Here is a 14,763-nt window from a genome sequence, read left to right as displayed (position 1 = left end):
TCCTGCTGGCGAAAAAAGGCTGGCTTGGGAAGGGTCAGCCCACAGGGTCTTCTGGGCCTGTATCCTTGACTGCGCAGAGCCGTGGGGAGGTAAAAAGCCATGGGAGAGAAGCAGCTAGTCCTCACGGTTTGGCCTCCACTTCCAGAAGGCAGAGAAGTTGTGCCTCCGAATATGGAGGTCAAAGTCAGTCTGGCCTTTGGAAGCCAACTAACCACTCTCTGACTGAGTCACAGTCAAAGATCTTTGCCCTAGTTAATTCTAGGTTTGCACCTCCAGAGGTCGAGTGAGTCCAACTTCGAGAGGGAGGAGGCTCCAAATCTGCTGAGCCAGATGATGGGTCCACCTGGATCAGCGCCGGGTTTCCCAATTGGCCATCCCCTATCAGCATCTCTGCCTCCTCCCTCCACCCGATCCCTGCTTATCTGAAGATCAAAACAACAGAGCGGACAAAACAGGGGAAACCGCGATAAGATTTCCCCACATTTTTTTCTTGAGTTCAGTTGCCAATTCTGAGTAAAGCAGAGCAGAAAAGACGGGACGATGCTTTGTCTTACGTTTCTTCCCAGGCCAGCATTCCCAACTTCCCTCCAGATGTGTTGGATTGCATGGCCTCCCTCCCCAGCCAGTTCCTCTTACCGTTCATTTGCGCTCTTCCTTTTTGCTTTACTTTTTTGCACCTGCAGAGCTTGTAAAGACCACAGGAAGAATGCAACAACCCAAAGCAGGATTTCTCAACCTTGGCCACTTTAAGATAGGTGGACTTCAACTCCCAGCTACACTGGCTGGGGAATTCTGGGAGTTAAAGTCCACTCATCTTAAAGTGGCCAAGGTTGAGAAACACTGACCCAAAGAGTTACAGTTCCCTTCTACTTTTTTCCTCCTGGTTGATCCTTTCAAAAGTAGCAGCAGGCAGAAGTTCATCAGGTGAGGCCTATGACCTGGGCTTTGTGTGGCCTACCTTTGCTTGCACTCATTGGCCAGGCCAGTAGTACCCCAAATCCCTGTGCTCCTGTTGCTGGGGTGCGGGCCTTCTTTGCTTCCTGGGGTGCAAAGCCCAGGGAACTCAGTCTTACCGGGTGCAGCTTTCTCTCCCCACCTGCCCTGCCCCACTTCTTTTCTCCCCCAGCCCAAGGACAGGCTGAGCAAGGCCACGGTGGCCTCTGTCCCAGTGCCGGCTGGACCTGTTCCGAATACTCGTGCCAGGAATTTATGTCCCAGGGCTAATAAACCGCCAAGATCCTGCGGCACTACCACCGCTGACAGCTCTGACTTGCCGACCGGCTGGATGGCATCAGCCCTCCTGTCAAAAGCAAGACTTTGCCCTCTGCCCGTTCTGTGTCTAAGGAGCCAGTCCCAGGGTGTGGCAGAGGCCAAGGAGTTCATGCAAATCTCTGCGCGCCAGTGGATTTCTCTCTGCCTGTTGCAAGCTGTTCTGTGTGTGTGTGTGTGTGTGTGTGTTTTGAATGCACTGATCCATTTGAAACCTGGAGGGGAGAAGGGGGCTTTGCTATTTTTTGGCAAATCAGCTGGAGCAGTTCCCTGGTCATCCACAAAAATGATTTCTGTATTTTTTTTTTTAAAGGACCTCAAACATTAAAGCAACAAAGCTACAGGATTAAGCATGAAAGAAGCCTGGAATAAAGACAGGAATGTTAGAAAAAGGGGTGCAGTGGCTCTCGGAGGCCTTTATGTCCCCAGGCTGCTGAGGTGGTGGTCTTTTGGAAGAGAAGAAGGGGGAATTTGTAATTTGAACCCCCAGCCTCAGGGAGTTACCCAAGCAGCATTTGATCTCACCCGATATCTGGGGAAAAACGTCTCTAGGGCTTGGTTTGTGCTGGGAAATGGACTTTTCCTGGAGTTTCCCTCTGCTAATCCCAGGAGGGTGGGAATACGACTCCTTCGCCTTCCTTTCTCCCCATCTCCTTTAGCAGGACCCCAGGGGCCAATTTCGCCCAGAGTTTTGCACGGCCATCTGAAGGCTGCCTTTTCACAGACCTTGTCTTCTTCTTTCTCCACAGAATTCAAAAACGGTACAGGGGCTGACTGGTCTCCGAAACCTCGGTAACACCGTAAGTCACATCTCTTCCCTCCCTGCCTCTGGCCTTCCACTTGGCCCCGTCTTTCTTGCCCATTTTAAATCTGTTCCATCATGGAGGTTAAGGTGCTCTTCTAGAACCAGGGGGCCCAGGACCGCATCTACCCATGGATAACTAGGGGCCAATCGTGTGCTATGGCAGAAGGCGGTGGTTGTCAGGGAGGAAGCAAATAAAGGGTCCTCTCCCCATGCAAGCCCCCCTGTGCTCTTGTGCACGGCAGCATGTAGATGTAACAAACTAGGATTTATAGTTCTGTGGGAAAGGAGAAGGGCTGAAGAATTCACCTGGATAATGTTCGCACTCACCTGGCTTATGCTGAGAATTATTTGGCTGGGGAGGATAGGTATTGGAATCCAACTCATTGGAGGGGCCTCAAGCTGCAGACAGTTGGGGTCATGCACAGGGGACTCCTATTGTGGCTTAGTTGTCCCTCCCAGAAGTGGGCAGCTAGCAAGCTGCCAATGATCCCATCCATGTTTTGCTAACCAGGGATCCTCAGAACCGGTCAGGGAAAGCTCTGAGCATCATGGTGCATTTTGGACGGTCTGGGGTCCCCCCCTCAGTCCAAGTCTCATGATGTCTTGTAGAAAATTCTTGTGAGGTCTTAGGGAGGGCTGCTGGTGTCTCACAATATCTCAGTGCTCTTGAGAGTTTGTGGTGATGTTGGGGGGCAGGAGGGCCTTTTGGGGTTTGACGGTGATGTCATACTCCTGGCCCCACATTTCAAAGACAACCTTCCTTCCATGGCTTGGTTCAAAGTCACGAGTCTGGCTTATGCAGGATGGCTTCCTGGGATACATGTCCATTAGCCACGGCATCCTCTACACAGGGGTCTTTGTCATCAGGCACTGTCAGGGGTTTCCCTAACCAGAGAGGCCCTGCCAATGTTAAAATCAGAAGGAGCCCCTCTGCACATCCAGAGAAAGGGGCTGCAGTTCACAAAAGTCGATGCCTTTGAATAAAGTTGGTGCATCAAAAAAGTGCTACCAGACTCGCGATTTTTGACCATGATAGACCGACATGGTTCTCTTCCCCCCCTCCCCCCTCCTCAAGAACCACAAACATGGTTCTCCTCCTCTCCTCCTCAAGCCCTGCTGAGGCCACTACTCACAAGAGGCCACCTCCCATCCGTAGCTGCCCACTGGACCTGGCCCAGCATGGCATGTTCTCCCGAGGGCAGAGCTGCAGCGAAACTCTCTGACCTGGGCTGATTGGGACTGGTTGAGGAAGCTGAGTTGTCTTTCCTAAGCTGTTTTATCTCACTTCCTCTTCTTGGATGACACTGCTGGGAATTTCGTTCTTTCTTGCGCAGAGGGAGTGAAAGAGCCCCCAAAATGGTTGTGTAACTCTTTCAGAAAATAGCATCATACTGTCACACACCCAGACGGGGCAACTCAAAGCCAGAGAAGATGCATTTGCATTGAAAGATGGTGTGGGGGCAAGTGGGGGCCCACAGCATACAAGAAGCCTCCAGTCCTCCCCTTCCACCCCCCCACCCCCCAGTTTTTTGGGGGTTGAATGATGGACAAAGACTTTGCAGGGAAAGTTTGTGGGCTCGATAAAGTCGTTTATACCCCCATCATTCAGCTTTTCAAAAAATTCACTTTAGGAAGCTGAGAAGAACAAAGCCCATCTAAAGCTGTTGATGGGCATCTCTGCATAGGCATGGAAAACCGGTGCCTGTGTGTGCCTGTGCGTGTGAGTGCATCGTGGCATGAGTCAGTCACAGACGCAATGGAACACTGTGGGTGAGCAGGAAAAAATAATCCAAAAACCTTCCACGTTGCCTTGAGTTTTTTATTTTTTTCACCATAGTAACTGCTCGCTGCATTTTTATATTTTATGGTTTCTTTTTTTAAAAAAAAAAAATCCTGCTTATCCAAGGAGGAGATTAGAGTGGTACGCAGATTTTTTTCCAGTGCCCCTCCTGGCGCAGGGCTTAATGAAGTTCATAGTAGTGACCCCTTTAGTTTGCCGGGTGCTTAAAAAAACACCATGCATAGCAGATAATTTTCCAAACCTGGTGCTGTCCAGATGGCTGGCATGACCCACCCCACAATGCCCAGCCAGTATGCCTAGTTCTCTTTCTGAAAACCGTTCCTGGAGCCAAGTTCAGCAAAGGTGCCTAGAATTCTAGCCTAAAGCAGAAGCGTGGGCAGACGTCACCTGGAGAAAGGCTGGCTGGGCTGGACCCCAGCGGCCTGGCCTTCACTTCTGCCCCTCTTTCCTGCCTCTTGCAGTGTTTTATGAACTCGATCCTGCAGTGCCTGAGCAACACCAAAGAGCTACGGGATTACTGCCTGCAGAGCCAGTACGTTCGTGACCTCAACAACAACAGTCGCATGCAGACCGCTCTGATGGCAGGTAAAGGCGGCATGGTTTTGCACGGGCGTGGTGCACGCAGCACAGGCAGACGCTGGTCTTCCTCTCCCAAAGCCACTCGCAGGGGCAGATTTAAGGGCAGGGAGGCCAGGAAGGAGGGGGAGAAAGCTGAGCCAGATGACTTTCCACAGGAAAGAAAAGCAGTGAAGAAGAAAAGGGAAGAAGAAGAAAAAGGAAGAGGAGGGGTGGGGGGGGCTGTGTCTGGCACTGAAAAATAATGGGGACGCCTCTGAATTCTTCCCTCTTCTATTCTCATTCTCCCTTGCAATCAGCTCTGCTCAGCAGTTGTTGACATCTCGGGTGCTGGCCAGTGGGGCCCCACAGCTCTCACTGTACAAAGATCTGCAAAGGGCCCCCTCCACACTGGTTCACGAAGCAACACAACCGCTTGCTTTACCCTCCCCTGCTTCTCTAGCATCCTCTGGTGTCGGCAAAAGCCAGAAGAAGCCCCCGTGCCAGCAGAAACCTCTCCCGGAAGTGCTGGAGGGGGCTCCTTCCGTGTGGATTATGGCTAGGAGGCGACCCAGACGTCCTGGCTCTCTGCGTTGGGCCCCGAAGGGGTGGGTCGTGGTCCAGAGCACCGTGGCCAAGCCGGGCTCTTCCGCGCTGGTGTGTGCTGGGTGTTCACGGCCGGCTTGCTTCCTCCCCCTCTCCAGAGTTTGCCAAGCTCATCCAGGCCTTGTGGACGTCGCCTCCCAATGAATCCGTGAGCCCTTCCGAATTCAAGATGCAGATTCAACGATACGCTCCCCGCTTTGTGGGCTACAAGTAAGAGCAGGGTCCAACGCCTTCTTTCTTTCCCACTTCTCGCCAGTGGGCCTTGCTCGCTCACGCGCTCTTCTCCGGCTTCAGTAGTGCCTTCAGCATTGGCGGGCTCTGGCAACCGGGCGCCCTGTGGATCTTTTGGACCACAACTCCCATTCCTTGGCATTTGTCAGGCTGGTAGGGAATGAAGGGAGCTGGAGTCCAAAACCTCTAGCAGGCCCAAAGTTGCCTCTTCCTAAACCTGATGAGGAGGGAGAGTTAGCTAACTGCCCTGAATGCCTGCCGAAGGACATTGACAGGTTAGGAGGGGAGGAACAGGGTTGGTTTACAGGTAGTCCTCACTTAACAACCACAATTGGGACCGGAAGTTTGGTTGCTAAGCGAAGCAGTCATTATGCGAATCCGACCCAATTTTACGACCTTTTTGTGGCGGTCGTTGAACAAACCATGTGGTCGCTAAGTGAATCGTGCAGTTCCCCATTGATTTTGCTTGCCAGAAGCTGGCTGGGAAGGTTGAAAATGGCGATCACGCAACCATGGGATGCTGTGATGGTCATAAATGCAAACCGGTTGCCAAGCGTCCAAATCATGATCACGTGACTGCAGGGACACTGGGGCAGCTGTAAGTGTGAGGACCTGTCATAAGTTGGTTTTTTCAGCACCATTTTAAGTCCGAACCATAACTAAACGGATGTTTGTTAAGCAAGGACTACCTGTGTTGCTAAAGGCGTCTTCTCCCCAGCTCCGTTTGTGGGGCCTGGCTTGTGTCCCTCATGGGCTTTGACTGACACCTGTCCTTCCTCCCTCGCAGCCAGCAGGACGCCCAGGAGTTCCTGCGCTTCCTCCTTGATGGACTCCACAGCGAGGTGAACCGGGTGCTGGTGCGCCCGAAGGGCATCAGCGACAACCTGGACCATCTACCGTGAGTCCCGGCAAAGCAGAAGCACCAGGGGCATTCTCGGGGGGGGGGGCAACTGGACGCTGATGCCACTGGTCTGGTCTGTCCCTTCCGTGTGGCTGGGTGCCCAGAGCAAGGCCAGGATGTCCCAGTTGGGTTTCGAGCACGGGGTCGCCAGCCTCGCTGCCTCCTAGCAAAGGTGGGCGGGAGCCGGTCCTGTCGTTAGACAACTTTTCTCTTTCTTCTTCCTGAGTTTTCCTCCCCACGTAACGGCACGAGTCATTCCTCCTGCAGACAGCTAGTAAAAAAGGAAGGAGGCAAACTGTGAATAAGGATCCATGGAAATTTTATGTCGGTTTTTCCTGCTAAGGAACATTTGGCTCATCCCCCACAGCCCATTTTTATCCTCACAACAAGCTAGCACGGAAGTGTACAAGTAGTCCTCGACTTACGACCACAGTTGGGACCAGAATTTCCATCGTAAGTTGTGGTCGTAAGTTGAGTCACCACGTGACCAGACCCAATTTTACGACCATTCTTTACAACAGTGGTTAAGTGAATCACAGGTCGTTAAGCACATCCAGCTTCCCCAGTGGGTGTTTTTTGCTGGAGAATGGCAAAAAAAGTCACAAAACGCGATCACCTGACCAGGAAACACTGCAACCGATCGCAAATGTGAGCAGCTACCATGCGCCCAAAATGTAACCATGTGACTGCAGGGGGGTGGTGCAATGGTTTGCAACACTCAGAAGTGCTTTGCAGGCTGCAAAGCACCCATTCTGAGGCCATCGTAACTTCGGACTGTCATTAAATGAATGGTCGTAAGTCAAGGACTACTTGTAGCTGAGAAAGAGCAGCTACCTCAGCTTCATCCCACAAGCATCATAGCCAAGCGGGGGATTTGAAATCCCATGGGCTTTCGGCCAGCCTCCATCCATCCCAGAGGCTTCTGGGATAATCCATGCCGATTCCACAGATCTTGATGCCAGTTGGAAAAGTCTCTTCACCTCCTCTCTCCCTTGTTTCTGGCAGGGACGACGAGAAGGGGAGGCAAATGTGGATGAAATATCTAGCGAGGGAAGACAGCCGGATTGGGGGTAAGTGTCTGACGGGGCAGTCAAAAGAGCATTTTGGGGTGGTGGATTTAAGGCAGCATTTCTCAACTTGGCAACTTTAGGATGGGTGGACTTCCACTCCCAGAACTCCCCAGCCAGAATTCTGGGAGTTGAACTCCACCCATCTTAAAGTTGCCAAGGTTGAGAAACACTGGTTTCAGGTGTACCCAAGGCTTGGCTAACTTTCTGATCCGACATGCCCATTTGGAATTTGGAGAGCACATGAGGAGCAGTCTCAAAACGGGCTCCTTTGTTGGTGAGGTGAGGCACAAACTCCGTTTCCAACTAGTGATGCTCCCCTCCAGCACCTCCACCTCCTCTCCACCCACCGGGCCCGCAACTGGGCTCTGTGTCACCCGGGGCAAACATGGATTCCGTGCCCATTTTGGCGCCCCCCAGCACGGCGCCCGGGGCACATGCCCCGTTCCCCCCACACACACACAGTTGCAGCCCTGCCGCCCACTCCAGGGAATTTCCTATCATCTCAGTTGCTGGTCACATAGAAATAAGAAGTAGCTTCAGGACTCCCTACAGACAAAATGCATTGGGGGTGATTTCACAAAATGATCAGGAGAGTCAGCTCCCCTTCGACTGACCCAGCAGTCCACAGTGCCATGGGTTTGCCTGTTGTAAGTTTCAGAGACGGTCCAATCTTCAGAAATGCCCCAACGGTATTGAGCCTAATCTCCACAATTGCCTCTTTAAAAACTGGTTTAAAGAGCAGTTCCTTTTTTTTTTCAAGGTCGCTACTTTCAGTTTCATTTCCTTTGAAAAAATGTATCAGGGCAGGCCTGATCTTGGTGTCCTCGGATCAAAGCCAGGAAGAGCAACTGTTGGTCGAATTGTTCATTGAATTGTTGATATTTATAGACCTCTGACGAAACATTGTTAACAGAATTATTCAATGTCGTTTTGCAAAACTTCCTTAGATATTTCAAAGCAACATTCGGTACGGGATTTATTTTCCTTCACCAATTAACATGCCAATCAAATCCATTAATGATCAAATCACCTCTTTTTTTTTGTTTGCTTGTTTACTGTATTAATCCTCCTAATGCTTGGCCACCATTTGACAAACTAAACACTTGGAAGCTTCTCAGAAAACGTTTGACCTTCCAAATGGCCAACCCTTGTTCATTCCATTCAGTTTACGTAGTGATTCAGGGCCAAACAAGAAGCTGGATTAATTTTGTGGCTGCAATTAACGTGTGTTTTTTTTTCTGACTACCAAAATAGCAAACACTGGGTTGGGGATACGGCACCCACCGAGGTTGGGGTCCCTCGTGATCTCTGAAATTCCATCTTCCCCAAAGCTGATTTTGGAAAAGTGTAAAACTGATCTCCCATATGCTCTAGTCTAGGCGGGGGAAGAGAGGCTTCAGAAGGCCTTACGAAGTATGGAGTTGAGATCCAACCCTTGTCAAGACTTTGATGCTTCTTTCTAAAGCTTCTTTCTGAATCATACAGAAAAAAAGAACTTCCTTCTACAAGCACTGTTTGCACAGCATACTTATCCATGTAACTAGATCATGTGTTGCTCAGCCCTACGCCCAGAAGCATAAACTTCTGGTGGTTAATTAGGCTGAGCTTGCACAACCCATGAGGTAAAAAGCAGGTTGGCTGGTTTGTGAATAAACGTATTGCGAGAACACAGCCATGAGATCAGATCCTCTGTTCTCTTTCTTGCACGATAAGCAGTCAAGCTTCAAGCTTTCAGGCATGAGAAGGTTCATCCCCACTAAGAAGGGCCAAGAATTGAGCTTGGGATCTCTGTCACCACTCTTCCCTTTCAGAAATAGACAAGGCAGGAGATATTATCCGGTTGATTTTGTTCAGGAAGTATCAGCTTGTTTAGAAATGCCTAGAGAAGGGGAGTGGTCTCAAATATAATTTCCCCAATACAGTCATCTCCTGGGTTAGAACTAGCCTTTGGGCTAACAGTTGCCCATCACTGGTATTTAATAGAGATCAGTGGCAGCCACAGTGATGAATTTAAGGCAGGAATGACAATTGAAGACCCCCAGGACTATCTACCATCCCAGAAAGCCTTAAGGGGACCCCCAAAAGATGACACCCCAGTTGCAATGTTTCACGTGGCTAATTATTAAATGCTTCCTTCCTTTGTTTTCTGTTCTGTTTGTTCTGTTTAATCAAAGCCCCCCAAAAACATGGGAAGGAATCCTATTAATTGGTGTTTAATTTTGTTTTTCTTGATGTATAGAAAAGCTGATCTAAATTTTGTCCTAGGCTTGGCTGTTGCTTGCAGTGAGCTCCTTGGGCAGAAGTTTCTGCGGCGGGGTGGGAGGGGATTCAAGAAAGTAAAAATGGCAGCTGTAGTACGCCGCCCAGAGTCACTTTGTGTGAGACGGGCGGCCATATAAGTGTGATTAATAAATACATACATACATAAGTAGAGCCCCAACTCTTTTTTACACAATGCCCTTAACAAAGCAGTGGGGCTTCCCTTGTGCAATCACAGCTGCTATCTTGACTGTTTTGACTGCTCCCCCTGCAGCTGCCACTGCCTTAGTGCACCTCCAGAAGACCAAGTGTGGCCCTTGCCTTCCCCCAAATTCTGTGTCTTGAAATATGGGCGCTCCTGCCTTTGGGGAAAGTTTTTGGATCTGCAAGGATTCGTTTTAGGACCTCAAGCAGCTAGAAGGATGCCTCCACCCACCTGCCCAGACCTCCATCTTCATATTCCGCACCTTCTCTCTCCTTAGATCTCTTTGTCGGGCAACTGAAAAGCTCTTTGACTTGCAGTGCGTGCGGCTACTGTTCCACCGCCTTCGATCCCTTCTGGGACCTGTCCCTGCCCATTGCCAAGGTAACCCCATGCTCCCTGGCATCCCCATTTGCCCCCGCCCCAGATCTGCCCCTTCTTGCATTGGCAACGTCTTAACTCTTGGGCTCTCTTCAGAAAAGCTACGGCGAGGTGAATTTGATCGACTGTGTGCGGCTCTTCACCAAGGAAGACGTCCTGGATGGAGACGAGAAACCCGTAAGCCCACGTGGGAAGGGAAGTGTGGAAACTCATCTGATGGGTTTCTGCACCCAGTCGACCTCCCTTAATCCAGGCGGTTTTAAGCCCTAGATTCCAAAATCATCCACCAGGTGCATTTTGATTTTCCGGTTTGGAGTTTTGCACAGGATGACGATGATGCTGATTTTAAGGACTTGGAATCATAGGATTGGAAGGGACCTTGGCGGTCTTCCAAGCCCAACCCCCAGGTCTTCTACTCCAACTTTGGAAATTATTTCTTTGGTCCTGGAAATCTTGTTCCAAAAGCTAGATCTAAGTTTCTATATTAATGGGTTGGGAAACGCCGGACACGTGTATGCTGCTTCTTACCTGTTGCTTCATATGTCATTGTGCCAGCCTCTGGCTGATGCGAAGCTTAGCATTTTTGACCGGAGAACTAGCTGAGTCCAAAATGGGAGGGCTGCCTTCTAATTATTCCATCCACCTGCCCGCATCAGTTTTTTTTCTAAAAGCAAGGGGTTGCCTTGTCTGTGAAATCACAGCCTGGCCCCCTGCTCTGCCACTGGCTGCCCTGGTGCTAAATCTGGCCCTTTCAGCTGATCTAGCCAGTCCTTGCCACTTTTCCCCCCTTGCTTTTTCCCCCAACTGGTGCCACAGATCTCATGTCTTTCTTTCCTAATGACGTTACTGCGCACGTCTCATTCCCAAAGACTCCCGGGGTCCTCCCCTAATCATGCTGGTTGTCATTTGCCTCTCCAGACGTGCTACCACTGCAAAGCTAGGACGAAATGCATGAAGAAATTCAGCATCCAGCGGTTTCCCAAGATCCTGGTGTTACGTATCCTTTCCTTTTTCCATGGGATGTGGCCTCATCCACAGCGGGGCTGAGAAGGGGGTCTCAGATGCAGACGGACAGTGACTTGACAGGTTTCTACCAGAATCCGCCAGGTGCAGACATTTTTATTGGGCGCAGAATCCATCCTGGTCTTAGCTGGAACGGTCTGTTATTTCAAGATCCTAGTCCTCTTGAGTCTGAGAACGCTCCCAGTATATGGAGAATGCCTGTAAAAATCTTCAGTCTGGGGCTTAGGGGGATGAGAGGGGACATTGGCGCCACTTGGCATAACTTGAGAAACATGGTGGTGTAGTAGTTAGCAGTTAGTGGGTGCATCAAAAGAAAGCAGGGAGAACTAAATTCAGAGCGGCATTCGACACTGGAATTCGTGGTGTGTCCTTTGTCTGGTGCGGTCTTTCAGCTTTCCGGAGCTGTCCTGAAAAATGGGGAGAGAGAAAATTTGAACATGTTTTGCTTAGGGGAAAAAGAAATCTAGAAGAGAGAATAATACAGGTAGTTCTTATTAATGACCACCCGTTCAGCGACCGCTCAAAGTTACGACGGCACTGAATATGGGGGACTTACAACCAGTCCTCATAGTTACGGCTGTTGCAGCATCCCACAGTCATATGACTGCCACTTGTGGCCTTTGCTGCCGGCTTCTGACAAGCAAAGTCAAGGGGGAAGCCGGCAGGAGGTTACAAATGGCGATCACGCAGGATTTGCCTAAGAAGGCAGCTGGGACTGCCCCAACTGCCACTGTAAGTTGGCACAGTCACGTGACATCGTGCTTTGTGACCACGTTGCTTAGCGACAGAGTTCCCAGTCCAAATTACTGTCACTAATTGAGGACTACCTGTGTTCCCCAAGTCAGGCAAGTCTTGGCAAAGGCACTTCATTGTAACTGCTTATCAATAGCAATGATCCCCAAATCATGGTTTGTCCTAGAATTTTTCATTTCCAGCCCAGCCATGCACTCAGCCGAAACGGCAAAGCCGAGCATCCTCTGGACACTACCCAGAGTCCGTTGGAGCTGGGCGGCTGTGATGAATTTAAATAAATAAATGAATGAATTCTGCCCGGCTATGTGGCCTGAGCAGCAGCCCCCGCCCCCGAAGCTCCACTCCTGCAGTAAAAATCACCTCATAAGACTCCCCTCCCTACCGTTTGCCCCCTTTCTCCTTAATTCCTCGCCCAGACCTGAAACGCTTCTCCGAAGCACGGATGCGATCCAGCAAACTCACCACCTTCGTCAATTTCCCGCTCAAGGATCTGGATCTGCGGGAATTTGCTTCCCAGAGTTGCAGTGAGTATCTGCTGGAGGGTTTTGCAGAAGCGGCTGTGGGGGGGCAGCAACGAGGAGAAGCAGGATGGGCATCTGAGGCTGGACTTCTGAACCCACAACCCTCTTTTCCACAAGGCCAGGCGAGCAAACGTACACAAACGCAGCCGGGTTTTTTTTTTCCAGCCTGTGCCTGGAATGAAAAAGGAAACACAAAGCAGCATTCACTTCCCTGTCCTGTTAAGAATGTCTTAATTTTGGAGAATGTTTGAAATGAGACCCTACAGGTCTGCATCGGGTCCAGCAGAGCCATTCCCTGTTCTTATATGCACTACACCAGTCTTTCTCAACCTTGGCAGCTTGAAGATGGGTGGGCTTCAACGCCCAGAACTCCCCAGCCAGCTTTGCTGGCTGGGGAATTCTGGGAGCTGAAGTCCACCCATCTTCAAGCTGCCAAGGTTGAGAAACACTGCGCTACACAATTTAAATATGATTTTCAGAGTCTCTGCTTCCAGCTTGAAAAAAACCTGGGGCTTTCCTTTTTTTCTCAAGAGTTCCAGTGAACGTTCTGGGGGAAAAAACCAAGGAAGCTGAGTGACACTGGTTTTGAGGAAGGCATACAAAATTTCTCGGGGAGTCCCTCTACCTATTCTTCATCTTTGTACATCGTCCAGAATCGCTGTTGTGAGATGGGCGGCCACGTTTAAATAAATAAATAAAATAAACTGTGCCGTGCCGTGCCGTGCCGTGCCGTGCCGTGCCGTGCCGTGCCTGCTGGCTTCTCCCTCTGAATCTCCTATCAGGAGCCCAGATTGTGATGAAGGAATTCTTCTCAAGATGATGATGGTGATTTGCAACAATCAAGCTTCCAAAGAATGTTGAGCAAGGGCAAATCATGCCAGCGATATGGGGGTGGGGTGGGGGGCAATCGCATGCTTCCAGTCCAGGCCACTTCACCCTTTTGCACCCCCGAGAGCGAACAAAGAACGCACATGACTGCGGTTTCACTTCCTCTGGTTTCAGATCATGCGATTTACAACCTCTATGCCATCTCCAATCACAGCGGGACCACAATGGGTGGCCATTACACAGCCTACTGTAAGAGTCCAGTCTCTGGAGAATGGCACACCTTTAACGACTCACGGTAAGCGGGTGTCCGGCGTTCACTTTCACAGTCCTGCCCTTTCCCCAGCCAAAGCGGTCTCCCCTTGTGGCCACCATCTCCCACAAGTCTCAGCCACAGCCCTGTTGGCTGGGGAGTTCCGTGTGCTGATGGCCACGCAGCTGGAAGGCTGCTCCTTTGCAAGGGGCTGGAGCAGAGAGCTCCGCATGGAAACTCTTCCTCCTTGATACCCTCCCACCCCCGTCCAGGCAGAGTGGGCAGACACAGCTGGGACCCTCCAGGCAAGGAGAAGGAGCCTCTCTGCCTTCGAAATCTTTTTGCACCAACAGCAACTGCAGCTATAATGGGTGTTTGCCAAAAGTGCCTCTCAAAAAGAACGCACGGGTAGTCCTTGACTTACAACCACAATTAGGACCAGAATTTCCATCGTACAATGTTGCGGTCATAAGTTGAGTCACCACATGACTGGACCTGATTTAAGACCATTCTTACAGCAGTCGTTAAGTGAATCACCACAGTACTTAAGTGAATCCAGCTTCCCCAATGGGTGTTTTTTGCGGGAAAATGGCAAGAGAAGTTGCAAAACACAATCATCATAAATGCAAGCCAGTTGCCAAGCACCCAAAATGCAATCATATGACTGCGGGGGGGGGGCAATGTTTTGTGATGCTCGGAGGTGCTTTGCAGGCCATAAAGCACCCATTCCGAAGCTGTCGTAACTTCGGACCATCATTAAACCAGTGGTCGTAAGTCGAGGACTACCTGTACAGCACACGGTTGAGGGTTTGCATCTCATCCTTCAGCCCGGAAAACAAGCTCTCCCTTTCAAATGGCGGAGTGCTTTTCTCACTGCCCATTTTCCCCCCGTCTGCCCTTTGCGTACACACCACCCCAGGCCAGCCTTCCCCTACCCCCCTAACGCCCTTTCCACTTCTGTTCCCCTTGCAGCGTCACGCCGCTCTCCCTGAGCCACCTCCGCAGCAGCGACGCCTATCTCCTGTTCTACGAGCTAGCGAGCCCGTCTTCGCGGATGTAGCTTCCACGCCACGCCCCCCATGCCCAGCCCGGCAGAAAGGAGCGGCCAGTCGTAACACCCTGGAGGACGGACGGGAGCCGGGCGCCAGCTCAGAAGCGCATGGGGGGCGGGGCACAGACCCAGGACCATGGCGATTGAGGGATTTTTCTAAACTGGGTTTTTTTTCTTTTTTCCTAAAAAACAAGCAAAAGCAAAAAAAGAGAGAGAAAGAGAGGGAGGGAGAAAATCCTAATAAAAAGTTGACTAAA

General features: G+C 50.7%; 1 protein-coding gene across 2 annotated transcripts in view; it reads left to right on the top strand.

The window, feature by feature from the left end:
• Positions 1–14,763, top strand: part of USP2 (ubiquitin specific peptidase 2) — a 40,735-nt gene extending 25,972 nt beyond the window's left edge. For both annotated transcript variants that reach the window (XM_063311255.1, XM_063311258.1), the window contains 11 exons: positions 2,019–2,069; positions 4,337–4,460; positions 5,135–5,246; positions 6,055–6,165; positions 7,174–7,238; positions 9,980–10,083; positions 10,177–10,257; positions 10,999–11,077; positions 12,273–12,380; positions 13,380–13,500; positions 14,428–14,763. In XM_063311255.1, the coding sequence (XP_063167325.1) occupies positions 2,019–2,069; positions 4,337–4,460; positions 5,135–5,246; positions 6,055–6,165; positions 7,174–7,238; positions 9,980–10,083; positions 10,177–10,257; positions 10,999–11,077; positions 12,273–12,380; positions 13,380–13,500; positions 14,428–14,515 (1,044 nt within the window). In that variant the 3' untranslated portion in view covers positions 14,516–14,763. The remainder of the gene's footprint in view (positions 1–2,018; positions 2,070–4,336; positions 4,461–5,134; positions 5,247–6,054; positions 6,166–7,173; positions 7,239–9,979; positions 10,084–10,176; positions 10,258–10,998; positions 11,078–12,272; positions 12,381–13,379; positions 13,501–14,427) is intronic.

Source organism: Candoia aspera, chromosome 9 (genome assembly GCF_035149785.1).
Source record: "Candoia aspera isolate rCanAsp1 chromosome 9, rCanAsp1.hap2, whole genome shotgun sequence".
Taxonomy (NCBI): Eukaryota; Metazoa; Chordata; class Lepidosauria; order Squamata; family Boidae; genus Candoia; species Candoia aspera.
The sequence above is the reverse complement of the archived record's forward strand: the minus strand, read 5'-3'. Positions and strand labels throughout refer to the sequence as shown.